General features: G+C 40.0%; 1 protein-coding gene across 4 annotated transcripts in view; it reads right to left on the reverse strand.

Annotated features, from left to right (window-relative positions):
• wdb (serine/threonine-protein phosphatase regulatory subunit widerborst) overlaps nucleotides 1-21,835 on the reverse strand; it is a 426,118-nt gene that overhangs the window by 130,826 nt on the left and 273,457 nt on the right. For 3 of the 4 annotated variants that reach the window (XM_081731143.1, XM_081731140.1, XM_081731144.1), the window contains exon 6: nucleotides 3,814-3,873. The exons of the other annotated variant lie outside the window; for it this stretch is intronic. In XM_081731143.1, coding sequence (XP_081587269.1) covers nucleotides 3,814-3,873 — 60 coding nt within the window. The remainder of the gene's footprint in view (nucleotides 1-3,813; nucleotides 3,874-21,835) is intronic. 4 annotated transcript variants of the gene reach the window in all.

Below are 21,835 nucleotides of genomic sequence, written 5' to 3' on the forward strand. Positions count from 1 at the left end.
CATCTACTTGTTAAATAAATGAAAAAACATGGAAAGCGTACTGGTTCAAAAAACACTGTTACGCAATTTAATAGGAGACTGAATTCACCTCGGTGTCGCCAGACACGAGAGCGCTTAAAATGTAGTAATGTCCTGACCGAGGTTTGAACCATGACCGCATGAATAGCCTGCATCGTAGTCAGACACGTTATCGACTCAGGTACGACGAGCTGTATAGGAAGTGGGAAACAGTCGAAATGAAATAAATGAAGAAAGGAAAAGGAAATGCCTGGATTGGGACATAGTAACTGTTCGAATGTGCGTTATTTGATGGGGAATTCTGTTGAAGCTAGACAGAAACAGGAGCGGAGGAAACCGTCAAATATTGCAGAAAGCGCAGCTGAGCGATTTTCTTAAATGAGCCTAATAGACAGCAACCATCATGTTGCCGAAGTTCCCCATAATCAAGTTAACCGTCGTATAAATGTGTGGTGTGCAATTCACGGTAATGTTCTGGTGGGTTCTGTGTTCCTAGAACAGTGATTAACAGGTGAAACCTATCAAAACCTGCTACAAGCAATACTGGAATCTTATTTGGACAACTTGCCTCTCGTAAACCGCCAGCACTTTTACTGCCAACACAATGGTGTGCCACCGCACTTCAGTGTCAATGTTCGACAGTGGTTGGATGCAGCAGTTTGTGGGCATCGGATCGGTTCTAGGTCTGGTGGAATGGCCACGAAATCGCCTGATTTAAAACTGCTTGATTTTCTTTCTGTGGGGCCACTTAAAATCCATTGTTTACAGGGATCACCTGCGTACAATTGTTGCTCTAAGACACAATATTCGCAAGGCCTGTTCTCCTATTACCACTGAGACTCTGCAACGGGTTAGGGAGACTGCGACATTATATGGCAATTTGTGAACAAGAAGATGGACACCTCTTCGAATATCTTCTACGCTGAGGACAGCTGCTGCATTGTTTTACCTGTTTCAGAATCTTTCAACGGGTAGGTGACTTGAAGTGAATGGGTTAGGTTAGATGCGGCATCCCATGTTTGAGTGTCGTAATCCTTTCTCCTCATATCATGGATTTGTGAAAGGAAGAAGGATGGTATGCCATTGTCGCCCATCAGACGAATGCTGGGATGGTTCATCTCAAATAGCTGGTTCTACATTTTTAATCCCTTTCCAATGACATAAGTAGTATTGATCACGAGAAGAGAACATTTTCGTTGTCTTGCCTCGTTTCGAAAACTCATACACGGCAATAGACAATCATTCAACGAAATGAAATGAGACAACCAGTTTACGAGCCGACACGAGACCTGAGAAGGAATAATGATACTCACCAGAAGAAAAACTTTATTTATTTATTTGCTCAAGAAAATGACACAAGGAGAGATTGGGTCTCCACTCCGAGGTCACATCGGCACTTTAGGTGAGTCTAGGACTGGAGAAGGGAGTGGCCTTCGCCTGTGAGAAGGGACCATTCCAACATGCACCCGAGGCGACTGAGCAAAACCAGGAATAACCTTATTCAAGATGACCCGTCGAAGCAGGGTTCGCGTCCACGTTTGGGCTACCAAATGCCGTGTGGCAGGCAAACACGCTACTCCTACACCAGTAGCTGGTTAAGAGATAATTAATCTATCTCGTTTGAACTCGTCTGGAAACGTGACATACTGGTGCTTCTGTTTCTAGACGAGTTAACAATTAAAGAATGAGACAGGATCTATGTGCCGCAATAAGTAGAATTGAATTGTATCGTTCAAAGTTGTCTTAGTACCAAGCAGAATACAGGGTCAGTCCTTTTAGGACTGAGTCAATTAAAATGAAGATATTGACAGAAATAACACTTACGCTTAATATTCTTCGAAATATGATCCTCCTACATCCACACACCGCTGCCAGCGGGATTTCCAGTTTTCATACGCTTCCTGGAAAGCGGAAACTGGAATGCTGTTCAGCTGCCTCGTCACGGCTTGTTGTAATGCTTCCACCGAGCCGTGATGATGCTCTTTCAGGGTGGTTTTGAGGCGGGGGAAGAGGAAAAAGTCTGGTGGGGCAAGGTCGGGACTGTAGGGTGGCTGAGGCAAGGTTGCAACGTTATGTTGGACCAGATACGTCACCACTCGGAAAGCTGTGTGGCTCGGCGCATTGTCATGATAGAGTTGGCGATGGCTGGGCGGACGCGGACGATGCGTTTCCTCAGCCGTTCCAGGACCTGGAGATAAAAAACTGCATTGACAGTCTGTCCGTGTAGAACAAATTCCTTGTGGATCACTTTTTGTGAATCGAAAAAGCAAATGAGCATTCTTTTCACTTTTGATTTCGTCATGCGCGCCTTTTTGGGGCGTGGGGAATTTCGGGTGTGCCATTCCGCGCTTTGACGTTTGGTCGCAGGGTCATACTCAAACGTCCACGTCTCGTCTCCAGTTACCACATTGTCTAACTAGTTTGGATTTTCACTCACTTCTCCGAGAAGGTCCTGACAGATCCGTTTGCGAACGTCCGTTTGCTCGCCTGTCAGCACTCGCGGCACCAACTTTGCACAAATTTTCCTCATTTGCAATTGTTCGTGCGCAATTTCGTGAACTTGGGTTTTAGCAATGCCAAGTTCATAGGCAATCATGCGAACAGTTATCTTCGGTCACTGTCCAGCAAATTCTTCACTCTTGCAACATTTTCCTCCGTTTTGGAGCTCGAAGGTCGTCCTGACCATGCAGCGTCTTCAACTTCTTCTCTCCCCTCCCTAATCAGCTTGTGCCACTCACACACATTCGATCTTCCAATGGCGTTATCAACGTACGCCATCTTGATCATTTCATGAGTCTCTTTCCCAGTTTTACCGAGCTTCACGCAAAATTTGATGGCGTAACGCTGTTCCAAAAGATTGGCCATAACGCAGCGTGGCAAGGGTCACTCGCAGAGGTTACGACGACGAGCGATCTCTACCCTGCTATGGCTGGCAGATGACTGGCGCAGCTTCCTGTCTTTCCTTAGACCCATCTCAACCAACAACAGGTGGAGTAACCGCCGTCAGTCGGTAAAAAGAAAAGAAAAAATCAGTCCTACTACTTTAAGGACTGACCCTGTACGTTCGTAAGAAGTTTATAGCTTAAAAGTTGTTACTTCTGTTTTAAATAACTCATATGGTCACAGTACCTGTTTAACTTGTATTACGATAACTCATGTTTATCGACTTTTCTCTGGTTTTAGAGTTGTGGCACTTAGACACTTTATAATTTTATTTAATTGTCCTCTTGTCTCATCTCGTTGACACCACGAAGCAATTAATACCAGTTTGATATGAATAAATTCAATTCACTCTTTTCGTATCTGCCCCCTCCCCTTCTAATGATGACGCCACTGAATTGAATTGACGTTGCGTGTGATCCTTCTCCATATCCTTCATGTGGCTGTCCCTTCTATTCTCCTTGGTCCAGGATACTTCAAACCATATGCACTTTCCTTAATTGTTGTCCAACGATGACGTGGCAACGTTGCATTTTTCTTTAACATTGGATACTATACCAGTGTAGAGCCCAAACGGTTGGTCCAATTCCTAAAATTCAACATTTTAGATTGAAAACACATACTTTCCAACAACATTGCTCTCTTATCATTTTTTCGTATCTCCAATATTTACCGAGATGGCCTATGTAAACGGACTTATGCGACACGCTGTATATATACTACAAGACAAAAATAAAGGACCAGAATCTTATTAAAACTAAGCATGATATAAGCGCTTTATTTTTGTCCTACACTTACATATATATCACTCAGAAACTAAGCCTAGATAAATTATATTAAATTTTCCATACCAACCTTCCTAATATTTCCAATAATTCGCCAGTTCCATTAAAGTGTTCTGTTTCGTAAATGAACCTGAAGAGAAAGAATAACTACATTCAATATCAAATACAGAAACAATACGAGGTGCTACCCAAAATATCCATGATTGTTTTAAATGGCAAACCAGTAGCGGTACGACATTCCGCGGCTAGATGTCTCGAGGTACATGCATTAGCTACTGCACCACAAAGTTGCGTCATCTTTGGCGCACTCAGTTGAGAATTGTAGTTGTGCGTGCCAGGACGTATTTCAGTGCTTCTGCTAGCTGTCAAATGGCTGACGTTAAGGTACAATGGATTTGCATCAACTTTTGTGTCAAGTTGAAGAAAATTACAACCGAAATAAACCGCATGCTGATGGAGGCATTTGGTGAGAGTCATTGAGTCAAGCAAGAATATCAGAGTGGTTCAAGCGGTTCCCAGGAAGCCGCGAATCTGTCAAAGACGACAAACTTTCTGATTGACGATCAACCTTTACAACACCGGAAATGATCATGAAATTCTGGGATGTGATTCGCGAAACAGAAGGCAAATAATTCACGAAGTTTGTGACAGACTTCGACTGTCGTACGGTACATGTCAACGAAGTCTATCCGATAAACTGAACATGAGACTGATTTGAGCGAAGTTTGTCCCTCACTTTCTCAGCATCGACGAAAAACATCCCCAGGATTCAGACGTGCAGTGAGCTGCAACAGAGTTCGAGAGTGCCCAAACTTCCTATCCAGAGTCATTACAGGGATGAATCTTGGGTCTATGCTTATGACCCGGAAACGAAGCAGCAATCATCACAATGGAAGACGCCATCCTCTTCACGGCCGAAAAAAGCTCGACACGTTCGCAGCAACATCAACTCGATGCTGATGATTTTTTTTTTAGAAACTGTGCATAAGAAGTTTGTTCCACCTGGTCAAGATGTGAACGGGAAGTTTTACTGCGAGGTTTTGAAGAGACCGAGGGAAGTTGTTCGGCGCAAACGGTCGAGCTGTGGCAAACGAGAGACTGGTTGCTGCAACATGATAACGCGCCCACGCACACCTTTCTTGTTGAGAGGGAATTATTGACCAAAAACAACATAGTAAAGTCCCCCACCCTCCTTACTCCCGTGCGACTTGTACCTGTTCCCGAAGATGAAACTTGTGTTGAAAGGGCAACGTTTTGACTCCAATGAAGACATCCAAGTGGAATCGCAACGGATCCTGAACATCCTTCAACCTGCGGATTTCCAGGAGTGCTTCCAAAAGAGAGAACAACATTCAAATCGTTGCACACATGCCGGAGGAGACTAGTTTGAAGGTGACGGAGAATATTAGGACGTAAGTATAGTTTTCTGATTTTTACAATGACATTGTCGGATATTTTTGGCAGCACCTCGTATTACAGTAACTTACACGAAAGTCCAAAATATTATGTAGGTACCAGAAAGATTTTCGCAATTCTAGGTACAGTTCTATTTTAAGTAAGGATATAACTTTATTCACACTGAATGACTATCTACCTAATAGTGTGCAAATTCTCCCTTCGCTCTCTGCACAGAAGTATCAGACGTTCTAGATGCAATGTGATGTCCGTAATTGTCTACATTTATGGTTAAGTAACATGCTAGTAATGCATTCCTTGATGCCGAAAAGAAGTAGAGCAGAGGGTTCTGAATCAATCTATGTGCTATTCAATGAAACCTTTAGGTTATTAATGAAGGGATTAGATTCGGGAACTTCGAAGCCCATAGAAGATGGTGAAAGTTCGTACAGTGCTCCTCCAACCATTTCTATACAGCAGCGTTCCCAACCTTTTTCAAGTTGCGGCACACTACAGGTGTAACTTGAATTCTCGCGGCACACCCATATTTATTGAATGATATGTTAAAATTTCAAGTTACGAAACAGTCTGCAAGAATAAAGAAGCAATAATGGTCATGTCAATGATAAATACGTTTTTCAACATTAAAAATGTAGAGAAAATTAACACAGCATGAAACTTAAAATTGTAGATTTATAGTAGAGTAGAGGTTCATAGTAATGTGAAATACAAATATACATTTTCCCCTGTCTTGCAATTTGGTTCCTATAGAATTAATTTGTTTCGATTTCCTCGCGGCACACCAGCGGCCCATTCGCGGCACACCGGTTGGGAAACGCTGCTATACAGGATATACGGGCTGGCTGGCGCGTTATGATCTTGAAAGATAATCACTGTCATGAAAAAAATATCATGTACCTAGTCTGCATGGAGAGCGTGATGCCGGAGATCAGTCATAGGTTTGTCTACAACCACCGATAGATCTAGTTCTTCAAAATAAGTAAGACCCATATCATGCAATTTCTGTCACCGGTCTGAACTGTTAACAAAATAAACGATGGTTCCAGCACCTCACGAAGCTTCCACCAAAGACATACATATTTGAGTCATATAATAATAATATATCAGTCATGTGGCTGTGCTGCAAGTAACGGAGCAACTCAGGCAACACCTCTAACAGCCTATGTCGACAATCAAAGTCCGCAGCAAGTTACATCACATGCACATACGGGTGAAGAAGGACCTTCATGTTTTAGCAAGACGTCAATGGTGCCGCAAACATGGAACATGGACGGCTTATGATTGGAAACGTGTGTTATGATTCACTGTTCACCTTATTTCAAACTATGGGCAATGTTTTTGTGTAGTGGACGCTCAAAGAAGTGTATGATCCATCCAACATTGGAGGCAGGTCTGTGGCGTTGTGGGCCGCAATATCCTGGTTTTCAGTGGGTTTTGTGCGATACTTACGGATCGCGTCACTGCTTGTAATTATGCCATCATTTTAGAGGACCATGTGCATCCTATCGTCCAGATGTTTCGGAAAATTATATCTAGGATGATAATGAGCCCAGTTACATAATTTGAATTGGTGCGGCATGGTTTGGGAACATCGGGATGAAGTTGACCACCTTTCCTGACCTGCACAATCCTCGTATTTACACGCAACTGAATATTTGTGGCACAGATTTCTGCCTCCACCCTCTCTCACCGCATTATATATATATATATATATATATATATATATATATATATATATATATATATGCAGTATGGCGCTAAATTCGTTGTACAAAAGCAGAGGGGTGATTCCTGACAACAAAACAAACAAAAAAGTTCCAATAAACATAGGGCGAAAAACGCCTCGTTTACGTATTATAGGCTGCCGAAAGCGTGGGAAAATAAATTTTACAGTTAAATATTTCACAAATTACTGATCGTAGACGTGATGCGGCATGATATCCTCAAAGAATTCTAACTTGCTCTATTCAAATTTGCGCTTTCAGATTTGTGCAGTGGCGACGCAAGGGATTCCTCAAAGGACGTAAGGAATTCCCGGCTTTTTATGACGTAAATTGAATGAACAAGAGCTTGTAAAGGACGTCTCACTGTCTTTAAATACTACTACGTGGCTGGTCAATATTCATACACGCAGATAAAAGATGACGGATGAGGTAAAAATCACTGTGAGTGGTTGCATACCTCCGCACAAAGTACTAGTAAAGACCTTGTACGAAAAATTCACTGGAAACGTCACGTCGCTACAACGTAAAAATACGTACAACACAAGCCGATAGGTAACAGAAAGTAAAGATATACCGATTGCTGATCTGCTCATATTAATAACATCACAACACTTTTAATGACGATCTCTTATTATTACTACTGTCGTTTAATTTATTTGTCTTTCGTAAAGTACACGTAAAGTACATTCTCGTCTGTCATTCTCTTCATTATCTTTGCAAGAAACAATGGAACTACGGCAACTTGATATTTGTTTGATTGTTTTGCTATGCCCTTTCATTTGTACTTTCACTCTGCATGTGCTTTAGTGATTGCACATGAGTGAATGAGCTGGTTTATTTGTCGCGTGCGGAAGAACGGGGATAAACACTGTGGACAGTTAAATGAATCCTCCTTTAAGGTCTAGTTCTGCTTATGTGTTTCTCATCAACTATTTCATAAACGATAAAATACATATACCATTTCTGTTAAAGGCGTTCGTTTATTGAGAGCATTGCACCTCTAATTTGGATGTTTTCTGTTGTGTTGTGCTGTTTCTTTAATGACCGGAATCTCGTTTGCAACTTAGAGGAGGGCGATACGATATTGTGAATGTGTTCCATAAGACATTGAAGTATTAATTCTATCGAACTAGTGGTGTGTGCACTTTCCTGTCTTGTGCTGTGGTATCTTCTCCGTACCAATGTAGGTCTTGTAATCGGTACACACAAATATCATTTTCTGACCGAACAGTTACACTAAGTTACAATCTCGCTATCTTCGATTCTGAACAGTGACTACAATGGCAAAGGGAACATCTACAATTTCTGACTAACTTCGCTTCATTACATTATCATACGGTGTGCATGCCCAACACCTGTGATTACAGAGGTGATGGATCAGCATACATGTGAGGATTTAGCAGACATTTATCTAGCATACGGTAAAGCGGACGGTAATGGCCGTCGGGCACAACGGCTGTACAGACAACAGTTTCCTAATCGTAGAATTTCACACTACGCAACTTTCCCCACTGTAGATTGAAGATTACGAGAAACAGTATTGCTGGAAACACGCATGACCAATGATGGACGAAACAGAACTGTACGGATTATGGCTTTGGAAGAGGATGTTCTTGCTCGAGTTCAGAGAAACCAGCACACGGGTAGTAGATACTGAACTTAACTCTCTTATCATCGGCAGGTGTGGAACATGCTTCACGAAAATCTGTTGTACCATTTTCACGTCCCAAGTGTGCATGTATTACACGCCGCTGATTACACTAGTTAGCAAAGGTTTTGTTACATAAAAAGAAATACCTGTTCTTAAAGGAACTTTTTGCGCTGAATTCGAATATGCACTCGGTTTTTCTCCATCACGTACGATTTTCCCGTAACAGAGGGATTTTCGGGAAAATCCCTCAAAAATTTCCCTTTTCGTTTATTTTACACCCCAAGATCTTGTCCCCTTGCATATACTAACATAGAAATTATACCTAAGTATACTTTGATTCATATTTAACAAACCCTCCAAGTTTCGTAATAATCGCTTTATTCTTTCTAGAGAAATAAATATGTTTGTATGTATACTGTGTGTACAGTTTATTGCACCTTATAGTAATGCTTTCAGATCTCTTAAGTTGAGGTAAAACGTTTTGCTTTATTACCACAAACACATATATAAAATATAATACAATATAATTTACAAGTGTGACAATTTACAATAAACAATAATACAAATGTACCAAAAGGTCATGAAAAGACAATCAAAACTATCACAATATATGAAACTTCCATTGGGTTACAAAAACGTACACTACTTCCTTCTTTTGTAAGAAATGTTGCATTCTCTAACAAGACCCCAACAATAGTCCCCCATCATTGAAGGATCCCATCGTCCCTGGTACCTTTTCTCCATTGCCATTATATCTTGATGGAATCTTTCCCCCTGTTCGTCGCTGAGAGCACCTAGGTTAGCAGGAAAGAAGCTGAGGTGGGAGTGCAAAAAGTGGATTTTTAGACATCCTACAACCAAACTCTCTGTATTTCTGTATCATGTCCTGTACGATTTCTGTGTAACTCTCAGCTTTGTTATTGCCCAGAAAGTTGCGCACAACACACTTAAATGCTGTCCAGGCAGCTAGCTCAGCACTGTTTAACTTGCTGTCAAAGCTATCATCAAGCATTAATTTCCTAATTTGGGGACCAATAAACACTCCCGCTGAAATCTTAGCATCACTCAGGTTAGGGAACTTATCTCGCAAATACTTGAAACCTTCACCAGATGTGTCCATGGCTTTGACAAAGTTTTTCATAAGTCCTAACTTGATATGAAGTGGCGGTAGTAATATCTTATTAGGATCTACCAAAGGAGCGTATTTGACGTTGCATTCTCCAGGTACGTAATTCACTCTAGGTTCCCATTCCTTCACTTCATAATGTTTGTCATCAGCTCGGCTATCCCATAAACATAAAAAACATTGGTACTTCGTGTAACCGCACTGCAGTCCTAATAAAATACCAACTACCTTGAGATCACAACATATTTGCCAACAATGGTCCTTGTAATTTATAAGATTTAGCAAAGTTGACATGGTGTCATAGGATTCCTTAATCTTCACCGAGTGCGCAAGTGGTATAGAAGGTTTTTTATTTCCATTATGTAAAAGGACAGCTTTAAGGCTGGCCTTTGACGCGTCGATAAATAACCTCCATTCTTCTGGAACGTAAGGAATTCCTAGCTCCGCCATCAACCCATTTATATCCGTACATACGCACACATTATCTTGCATTGAGAAATAGCTTGAAAATTGAACATGCCTTTTCCTGTACACTGATATGTTCGTTTCTGCATCCAATAAGTTCCACTGCTGGAGCCTTGATCCCAGAAGTTCCGCCTCTTGTTTTGTCAGGTGCAAATCACGGACTAGGTCATTAAGTTCACATTGCCGGATGAAATGTGGCTCGCGAACACAGTCAGGGATGAACGTTGGATCCTTGGATGTACATGTTGATGTCGATGGTTCATCAAGGTCATGATCATCATCAGAGTCTTTTGGCCATATCTCTTCCCAGTTGGTAGGGGGCTCGGGAAGTGGAAGTTCATCCCCGTGCGGAATAGGTCTAATTGCGGATTTAACGTTGGGATAACTTATTGTGTATTTGCTTTTTTTAGAATTTCCCTTAACTACTGTGAGACAAAAATAACAATCATCCAGATGGTTGGTGGGTTCTCTCCACACCATTGGTACAGCAAATTTCATGAACCTCCGTTTCCCTTTGGCCCATGCAAGTAAAGTGACGTAGCACGACGCACAAATTATGTTTGATAACATAACATAACATTTGATAACAAATATTGATAACCATTTCATGAACAAAACGAAAAAACTTGGAGAATTGTATATATATGTATTAAGATATACATATACTGTACGTTTTAAAAAAATATACGTTGGAAGTACATTTTATTTTTATACACGTTTCTAATTTACAGAGAGCAATACAAGTGTGTTGTTGACTATTGTAAATATTCATTTTTATGTCTGTTTGTAGTAATAAAGCAAATCGTTTTTACCCCAACTCAGGAGATCTGAAAGCATTACTATCAGGTGCAATAAACAGTGCACACAGTATACATACAAATATATTTATTTCTCTAGAAAGAACAAAGCGATTTTTACGAAACTTTTAGGGTTTATTAAATATAAATCAAGGTATACTTAGGTATAATTTCTATGTTACTATATGTAAAGGGACAGGAGCTAGGGGAATAAAATATCTGAAAAAGGGAAATTTTTGAGTGAATTTCCCGAAAATCCCTCTGTTACGGGAAAACTGTACGTGATGGAGAGAAACCGAGTGCATATTCGAATTCAGCGCAAAAAGTTCCTTTAAGATCAGGTGATTTTTCTCATGTAACAAACAAAAAGTTTAAATTTGTTAACTAGTGTTATCCATGTCTGCGGAGTTTAGTCCAGTGGCTCCTCGAAACGCACGCCAATACACCCTGCTTCATGAATCTCGTTCTCTACGTTTTCGTGTGATGAAGTGTTCAACATTCATAATAAACTTTTTTGTTTGAGGCAAACCCATATCGGATGTCAACTCGTGCTCTTCAGGAACCGTGTTCTGTGAATGTGTCGGCAGAAATAGTTAATATTATTTGGTCTAGGAATTAATTCGTGCGGTTGGTACGCACATTGAAGCTGTAGTACAAACACAAAATACATAAATACCTTAAGAAAAATATTGCCCATCGCTAGCCACCACTTTCGCCCATCTGTCAGGCAATGTACGGATTCCGTGGCGAAAGAAGTCCTCATCCTTGGAAGCGATCCAGTCAGAGACCCATGTTTCGATATCTTCTGAAGAAGTAAACCGCTGTCCAATCAAATCGTTGTTCATGCAATCGAACAAGTAGTAGTCCGAAGGAGCAACGTCTGGTGAATACGGCGGGTGGGGTAAAACTTCCCATCCGACATTTTCTAAATAGGTTTTGACCGGTTTTGCGACATGTGGGCGAGCGTTATCATGTTGAACAATAAGTTTATCATGTCTGTTCTCCCATTCTGGTCGTGTTCTGGCCAGAGCTTGCTTCAAACGCATTAATTGTCGTCGATAACGTTCTCCATTCATAGTTTCACCCGGTTGCAGCAGCTCATAGTACACCACACCTTTCATATCCCACCATATGCACAGCATAACCTTTGCACAGTGAATATCTCGTTTTGGTTGTGATGGACCTGGTTCACCTGGTTTCATCCAGGCCTTTTTTCGTTTAGGGTTCTCGTAATGGATCCACTTCTCATCACCCGTAATAATTCGATGCAGAAACCCCTTTCTGCTCTGTCGTTGAAGCAGCAATTCGCAAATGGTTTTTCGTCTTTCAACGTCTCTGTCTTTCAATTCATGTGGAACCCAATGTGACATCTTTTGAATCATTCCCATGGTTTTCAAGCGTTTGGAGACTGTTGTTTGATCAACGCCTAATGCTGCTGCAAGTTGTTCCTGCGTTTGACACGAATCCTGCTCGAGCAATGCTGTCAATTCTTCGTCTTGAAATTTTTTTGGCTGTCCAGCTCGCTCTTGGTCTGCCAAGCCGAAATCACCACTTCTAAACCGTGCAAACCACTTCTGACACGTTCGCTCAGCTAGAGCATGGTCACCATACACTTCCACCAAAATACGATGACTTTCAGTCGCACTTTTCTGCATGTTAAAGTAATGCAGCAGGACACCCCGCAAAAACACTTTATCAGGCACAAATTGCGCCATGTTCACTTAACTACAAACTGGTGTTGTTGACGCTTTAATCCACTGCCCTATACTACGAACGATACGCGATGACAGGGGTTTGCAACACAGGTGTGGATACACGGAACTGTGGGACGCTCCGTTCGTTGCGCCATTTCTTGTCCACCCGCACGAATTAATTCCTAGACCAAATATCTCATCGAACTGTACAGCCAACGGATGACGAGATGAACCCTAGCAGAAGTAGTGTGACGTAGGTATGGGCTCACCCATTTTTCGCACGGGGGTTTCGGCAAGTCCTTTCCTATATGAGTTCTCATGCTATCTAATTAATACATTCCTTTTCTTGCGCGAAACGTATAAGTTCTGTATTTAAATATGTATTTTACAAATATGAGTGATTGATATATCGTATATATGTATATATACACATATAGGCGGCATTTTCCGTGTAAGAGACTCCTTGCGAATTCTTTTTATAGTTGATTCAGACAAACCTGTAGCTCTAGAAGCACGTTTTGTGGCTTGACCAAGAGGTACTAAACACTGTTTCTCTCTTGATTCGCGGTCACAGAATTCAACAATATTGCTTATTATTTCTCGACAATCAGTATGAATAGTCGCGCCTTTCTTCCTAGAGCTCGCCATTACACTAAAACACAGTATATTATAATATTAAAAACACACTAATTCGAAAAACACAACGAAACTAAGCACGAAACACAAAGCACAACGCGCGTTTCAAATGACACCACGAAATAGCACACAGATAACTTTAGCCGGAATAGCAGACGACATTTAAGTATAGACCACACCTAAAAAACTGAAAATGGACTTGACCGTGTCGTTGACCTTTCCCCGCCACCCCTGTTTTAGGGTTCTTCTCGTCATCTGTTTACAATATCTACTGCCTGACCGGGTAGAAGTATCGCATATTTTTGGAAGAGGTTTTGCCTGAACTATTACAGACTGTGCCTCTGGCAGTTCGTCGAAACTTATGGATTATGTACGACGGTGCTCTACCACATTTCGCTGAGAGGTCCGAAATTCTTTTAACGTATCCTTTCCGAACAAATGGATTGGCAGAGAAGGATCAGTATCTTGCCCCCACTCACTACACCGCAACCTTATAGATTTATTTTTCTGGGGTCATATGAAACAACTTGTCTATGTGACGCCTGTGCAATCGGAGGAGGATTTCGTTGACTGAATTGCTGCTGCAACCTGGAGCATTCAGAAAACGCCAGGAGTGTTTCAACGCGTCCGCCGGTCCCTTCGCTGGCGCTGTAACCTTTGCATTGAAATGGCGGGTCAAAATTTTGAACAGCTTTTGTAGTGATCGTTCTCACAACTATCCTCTCCTCAGCAGTGTTGCCAGATCTACTGATTTTGCAGAAGATCTCCTGCTTTCTCTACGTTCTACTGATCTACTGCGAAAGAAAATGAAAAGTTAACCATCTCCTGCTTTTTCCTTATTTCGAGAAGTTGAAAAAAATATGTTATTAATAATATTGAATTTTCAAAGTTTCCTTACATAAAAAGACGAAATTTCTCTGTTATAATACACAAAGCTCTATAGAGCATATAGTTATAGAGCTTTACTGTATATAATATGAATCCAAAGAATACAACTGTACGTCATCTTCTATATGCATTATGGTTAGCGTTTTTATGACTTTCTGTAAGATTTACAAATAAGTGTTGTTTAGATTGGGACTTGGGTTGGAAGAGTGGCTTAGATCGTTTCTCCACGGTTGTTAACAAGAAATCGTCTTACGCCACGGTCACGTGTGACTACCATATAGCTACGTTATTGCTACGTGCATGAAAAGACATTTTCCCACTCCACTTTGCTCTTTCACTACGTTTTACTTCACACATGTGTGTATCAAATAATATTAATATAAATCGGGACTTTTCCCTTTTATCTGCTCAACGTAGTTCATCAGAAATGAATTCTGGACTGCTTGTTTTGGCTACTGCCCCCTTAATAATGGCAAAAGTTATTACCCTCCCCCCCGGATTCACATTCAAACGCCACTACTGTATTTGTCTACTGCTTTCTCCTGTTTTTTATCTTCGAATCTCCTGCTTTTCCAACTGACTCGTCTGGCAACACTGCTCCTCAGTTAAACAAAGGCCTTTCTCTCTACCTTACTCCCTACAACTCTCTTCGGTATGAAGTCCTGTTATGCGATTTGGGACCAGAAATATCGGCCCTGTTACAGCACGTACCTAGGTACATATGTCGCAAGTGGAACGAATGTTTGGTTTACGTCCGTCAATTTACAACATTGGTTGAGATAAAAAAAACATACCGTAGTCGTATAATAATAATAATAATAATAATAATAATAATAATAATAATAATAATAATAATAATAATAATTATTATTATTATTATTATTATTATTATTATTATTATTATTCGTTTTTTTATTTCTCTTTTAATAGTAGTCCTTGTTTAGTTCCTATAGTAGTAAAAATAGACGCGTTCTCAATAGCGTTGTCGTATCATTAATACGAGCAGATAAGAAATGGATTTTTTAAATTTTCAGTTAACTATCGGCTTGTGTTGTACGTAATTTTACGTTGTAGCGACGTGACGTTCGGTGAATTCTTCTACGTAGAACGTCTTTACCAGTATTTTTATGAGGTATGCAATCACACACAGTGATTATTACCTTATCCGCCATCTTTTTTCCGCGTGTATGAGTATTGACCTGCCATGTACTATTATTTCCAGACAGTGAGACGTCCTTTACACGCTTTTGTTCACTCAATTTACGTCATAAAATGGCTGGGAATCCCTAACGTCCTGTGCGGAATCCCTTGCGCCACCACTGCACAAATCTGAAAACTGCAAATTAGGATAGAGCAGGTTAGAATCCTTTGAGAATATCATGCCGCATCACATCTACGATCATTAGTTTGTGAAATATTTAACTGTAAAATTTGTTTCCCCACGCTTTCGGCAGCCTATAACACGTAAACGAGGCGTTTTCGCTCTATGTTTATTGCAACTTTTTTTTTTGTTTGTTTTGTTGTCAGGAATCACCCCTCTGCTTTTGTACAGCGAATTTAGCGCCATACTATATATATATATATATATATATATATATATATATATATATATATATATATATATATATGTTCTGAGTGCGAATTACCGGGGGTGAGGGAGATTCCCCCTCAATCACATTTTGTCCCCCCCAAAGAAGTCAACTGAAGTATCCCTACCGGGGATGGTCGCTTTCCCCCCAAACTATGGTTAGTATAATGCCAAATTTCACTAATTTTTGTCATTCTTATAAGTTTAATCTGCTAGCTGTATTTCGAAATGAGCGATGTAAACTATTCAGTTTCGGTCATTTCTAATTTCCCCACTATTTTCACTGTTGTTCAGTTGAACTATATTCCCCATGCTGTAAGCGTCGGTGGACCACTGATGGGCAACTAGCGACCTCTCGCCAAAAATTGGTGGCCCGCATCGACGATCCGCGGTGGCAACACTTCCGTGTTGAAAATTATACCACCAGTAGCAGAGATGCGACGAAACGCCAATGAACCACAAAAGTACTGCCCCAAAATGTGTTAAATCGCCCATATGTATGATTTGTTAACATTAAGGTGTCTAAAAAACACTAATAAAACTACTAATAAAAGACCCCGAAGTGTGAGCGAACCACCAAACTTACGATTACTAGGCCCCTATTCTTCCCACTTCGCCACGGAGGCGATGAAGAAAACTTCGCTTGTAGAGGAATAAATCGTTGAGGTCTTTTTAATTTAGTCAATCAGATTGCTTCTTTAACCGTGTATATTCGACGATAACCGTTTGGGATCATATAAAATGCGTTTATCATGTAATTTTATAACAAAATGACACGCGTCTATTTACTTTATTTCATAGTTCTCCCATATCCACTTTCTAATGATCGGCGACAGTTGCCATCTAAAATCATACAATTATACGCACTCATCTCAAAATTTTTAACTTCATAATGTAGAGGCAGAGGTTACTCTTGACCCCCGGAGCTCACTTTAGGAACAATTCATCAGGAAAAAATAATGTACTGGATAATAATAACTGCATGCACATGACTGGCGATAGTTCGTTTTGGTCCCTTCGCGATTCTCCGCGACGAATCGAAGGAGCGGAAGTCCTCGATGCTACGCGGTGGTAACTTCAAAACCCCGACTCTAGATATCTGTTTCAACTCGAGGAAACCCTGCCGCCAGTGGCACACTAGCGGCAATCCTTCGACACATCGCTTTATTGACGATCGACATTTACCGGCAAGTGGGCCACTAGGTGTTGGCGACATTTACAGCATGGGGTTATTATGACTACAGTTGTTACTTGCAACCGTACCCTCGTACTATTCAGTTCGTCGCCGTTCATGAGTTTGAATGTATTAATTGTGCATAGTAGTCACATATGGATTTATAAATACTTTTAGCGTTTGGCCAAGAACAACTTGGCGAAGATCGGACATGTCCTATTCAACCTCTACATTTGTATCGATTAAAATCTTGTTTTAATTTTTGTGATATTTCATTATCCAGTGTATTCTTTGGTAGCACATGGTCCTCATTCCCTAGTTTGCGTCTACGCAACTTAAAAGTTGCATTTAATTTGTGGTAATTGGTATAGTAATTATAATGGCTATCTGCATTATTTGCGTTGCGATATACAAATTTTACAAACACCTTATGGAATGTGCCCGTATATCACAATCATCTTATTCAGGCACTTCGAAGTCATATCTGTGCCAATTTTTTTCTTTATTTAAAGAATTCAGTGAATAGCTATTTCTAGAGGCACATTCCGATCCATATCTCCACAATCTTTGTGTACAGCAAAGCAAAGCAAAAAATTTTAAAATAAAGTTAATAAATGCTATGCCGATTACCACAAACTAAAACGCAGATCTTGCGTTGCGTCGACGCAAACGGCTAGGGAAGTAAATGGGTCGAATTATTAAGGAAATGAACATTTCAGAGCTGCGGGCACACGAGTGAGTACAACATATAAACATGTTCAGAAAGATTAGGTATGGTGTGTGCATGTAGGACAATATATACATAGTTATTTTCGGTAGATTTATTGAATTAATAAATCTTGTATTTATTACAGATGTCATGTCATATTTATGTACGTGTGTTTGTGTGGGGGAAGGGAGGCAGGCATTTTTCTCTCATTTTGAATTGTTGCACCTTCAGACGCTACGTCCTGTTCGCTTAATTTTATCCTCCCCAATATAAATTAGCTAATTCACACACTGTATATACTCGTATGTTCGTTGCACCAGGTAAGTCCTGGCGTTGCGAAATCCAGGTAACGCTACAAGCGTCTGTTGGCATAGCCTTATATTAGTACGAACCAAAGGTGTCCAAGCTCATGAGGTCGGTGCTCACGAGTTCGGAACTCATGCTCACTCCACCTCAACCTCACGAAGTGAGCGTGAGGTCGAAATGAGTTTGTGAGCGTGAGGTTGGATCAAAGTGGACACCTGGTTCTTCCAACAGCAGGGAGAAGTATATTGCAATTCGAAAACACTGTAGATTTTTTGTTCTCTACACAAAAGCTTCTTTTTCTCTATCTGAAGATAACACCTTTATGTGAAACGACCATAGGTAAGAAGGGAGTATTGGTCTGCTACCTTTTTTTTTTTTTTTTCATTGGCCAACTTAGGATAGAAGTTTTAGTGTCTTTGTGATCAGGTATTTCTTAGAAGCAAGTAGAAAATAATCATGGAATGTAATAATCATGGAATGTCTTGATGTTTTGTTAGGCACACTGGAGTATTTGGCCTTGAAATCCGGTCAAGAATATTCATAATTTAGTGTTACGGGATATGAAGTAAGGACATTAGTTTCATAAAATAACCGATTAAATTAAACTGTTTTGTATTTACCTACATTTTTAAAGGTGGATTACCGCCAAAACTGGTTTGACTATTTTCCTGTGTCCCTTTAACTATAGTTTTCTGTTGTGATTTCGCTTGTCATTGTTTAATAGGGATTTTGTAGGCTAAGTCAGTGTTTTATTTACAAATTTTCTAGAGGGGAAGGGAATCTTGAATCTTCGGCTAGCAGTTAACCACATAAGAATTGCAGCCCTCCCTCGCTCTCGGCCGAGGGGAGCCCTTCTCTCCAACAACTTGGGCGCAATTTCCCCTCGAATATACTATTCGCCCCCAAAACAGAGTGCTTAAATTCTTAGCGAGATTCCCCCTTCCCAATGCGTTTCCACACTGGTTTGCATGTAAAATACATTGCAGGCTACATCACTTAGTAGCCCTTGTCCATTCTTTCTGAACAAGATCAGTCTATATAGTATTTTCTTCCACCTTCCGTCATAATTTTATCCTTTCAAGCCACAGAGAATACATTCACCTTCACAGTTGCCGTTCTTAAAAGGAAAATTATAGTGTAATTAAAAGTGCGATTCTGTCATTTTGAAAGAAAATATGCCCTCCCCCCCCAAAAAAAGTCTAACGTGTGCAACCAACGCCCTAAAACCTGCTCGTGGGCACCCCTGCCTGCTTCAAATAGAAAATAGAATTTACATATTTTCTGGGCGAGTATTTGAGAGACATTATTACGTCTTGATAAGTATATAGAATTTCATATACACTGACTATTTACTTGGAAATAAAATTCATATAGTTAGCAAGTAATTGTTTTTTCTTATCATATAAATATAACTACGCAGAACAGCCATAAATAAATGTTTTGTATTACAAGGTAAATGTGCCAGTCCTCGACCACTTAAGTCATTTTCGTATAATCCTTCAATCGTTGTTCAGAGAGCGGAACAACTTAGGAGGATGCAACTAGCTCATGTGTGTTCCTAAAGTTATATTTCATCTATATTTTATCCAAAACGGAGATAACTTATACCATTTATTTAATATTAGTCGGACAAACACCGATGATTGATTTATTTTTAGTGTTCGACCAGAGCTAGATTTAACGTTTTGCCGCCCCTAAACCCAAAAGCGTTTGGCGCTCCCCTCCCCCCCCCCGTCGAAGAACAAAATTTTAATACAAAATAATCATATAGAAAAAATTTATTTTATAAATATCTTCGTTTTTGTACAAATTTTAATGCATTTTCACTTTGTATCCTGAAGATTTGAACTTTTGTTACAAATTCATTTTTTAAAGTAAATTTACAGACAATGATTAATTTGAGTTTTACAATACGAGCTAGTTCAATAATACAAGAAATTCCTTTCGAATTTTCGACTGTACGTAATAGTTTTAATATTGAAACTACCGAGAGTGTCCCTAAAATGACCAGAATAACTGTTTGGACTGTTGAAATTTATCTAGATAGAGATTGGTAAGGTGGCAGATGTCAAAAGTCACATGTGAAAGAGAACTTAGGGAAGGGAGCGAAGCGCATCATACGGACCGGCCTTTATGCAAATGTCTACTGCAAGTATAAGGTTAAAATTTCACGTAACTTCGACCAATGATTCAAGCCATATATTTGCAAAATCAATCATTTCTTGGAGAGCTTCATTTTTACTTCTTCTTCTTCTTCTTCTTCTTCTTCTTCTTATTATTATTATTATTATTATTATTGAACTTTGACTTTTTTGGAGGCCGCGGTGGCTCAGTGGTAGAGCGTTCACCTCTGCGGCGTAGGGATAGTTCGATCCCAGCCTCCGCCAAGTGGACTTTGTGATGGACAAACATTGTGTGCGTGGGTTTTCTCGGGGTTCTCCCGTTTCCTCCCACTATTTCATCATCACTGTCTCCTTTGGCATAATTGGCGTAACCGTGGGACTTTAAACTCAAAGATTTCATTTAGAATGAAGTGTTACGAGAGATGACAACTATTCTTACATGCCTAAAAAGATTCCAAAACCGACTTCTCGCTAGTTCTTACCTTTTTTGCAATACGTATTGAATCTGCAAGTTGTAATGTACTTCTATCATTTCCGATTTCGGTAGAAAGATAAGGATAGTAACTAAAGATATTCTTGAGATGTTTAATTAATAGAAAAAAAACTGCTTATCTCTATTACAGTTTTTACTTTATAGTGATCAACGTTAGAACCGGACGTACTTGATTTTTCAGTTTGAATAGAAGGTTAAGAGTGCATATGAGAACTTTTCTTAGAAAACTAAATCGATTCTAATTATATATATATATATATATATATATATATATATATATATATATATATATATATATATATATATATAAATTTTTTGATCTACGTAATCAATACTGAGACTGAAAGTTGTAGTAAATTTATATCACTTCCGATTTTAGTACATTATCAAAGGTGGAGATAAAAGGTCTTCTTGGAACGCTGCATCAATTGCAAGAAACCATGTCTCGCTATATGTTACTGTCTTTGCTCTACAGTAATCAATGTTAAACCGAAAATGGCTAATTTCTACCTCTACCCATGGGTAAATCATCTTCACTAACGAAATTCTCGAAATAATTATTTTAGCTATCGATCCCAGGAGACGGAATTCAATAATTCACTTGCTTTTAGTAGTTCGCGTGTGAAGCAAAAGTCGTATAGGCGTACGAACTAATATTATAATATTGTAAATCCCACTTGGATGATCCTGATAAATCGACGTGTGTTTGTCATATTTGGTTGTATTAAATAGTAATCCTGTGAAATAGAGAACGTTGAAGTGTTGAAAGTCTAGGTCGTGTTATATGAATAATTTTCGTTATGTTGAGAAAGTGGTATCGGTATACGTTGATATTGAAAACAAGAAAACAATTGAAATACTGAAAACTATCGAAAAAATCCGACATTTTTAACTATCGATCGATACAGTCCTGCGCCCGGCCCTGTGCACCAAAGGTGCGCGTGCTGGCCAATAGGCTAGCGGTAATTGGCTAGCGGTAAGAGTTGTGCCCAAACTCACGAGATCCGCGCTCACGAGTTCGGAACTCACGTTCACTCGACCTCAACCTCATGAAGTGAGCGTGAGGTTAGAATGATGATGTAAGCGTGAGGTTGTGTATCGTGTGGGGCTTCTTTTCCTGTCCAAAACAGCTTGGAATGGATGTATTGAGGAGCTGTATACGTCCATTCCCGTCCCATACCGACGTGGAATGGACGTATGCAGCTCCTGAATCGTGGTGTGTGAAATCTTATACCATTGTTCCTCCAAAACATGCTCCAGTTCCTTAAGGGATGCTGGTGGAGGGTAATGAGACCGAACACG

Source organism: Thermobia domestica, chromosome 11 (assembly GCF_964235325.1).
Source record: "Thermobia domestica chromosome 11, izTheDome1.hap1.1, whole genome shotgun sequence".
In the NCBI taxonomy this organism is placed as follows: Eukaryota; Metazoa; Arthropoda; class Insecta; order Zygentoma; family Lepismatidae; genus Thermobia; species Thermobia domestica.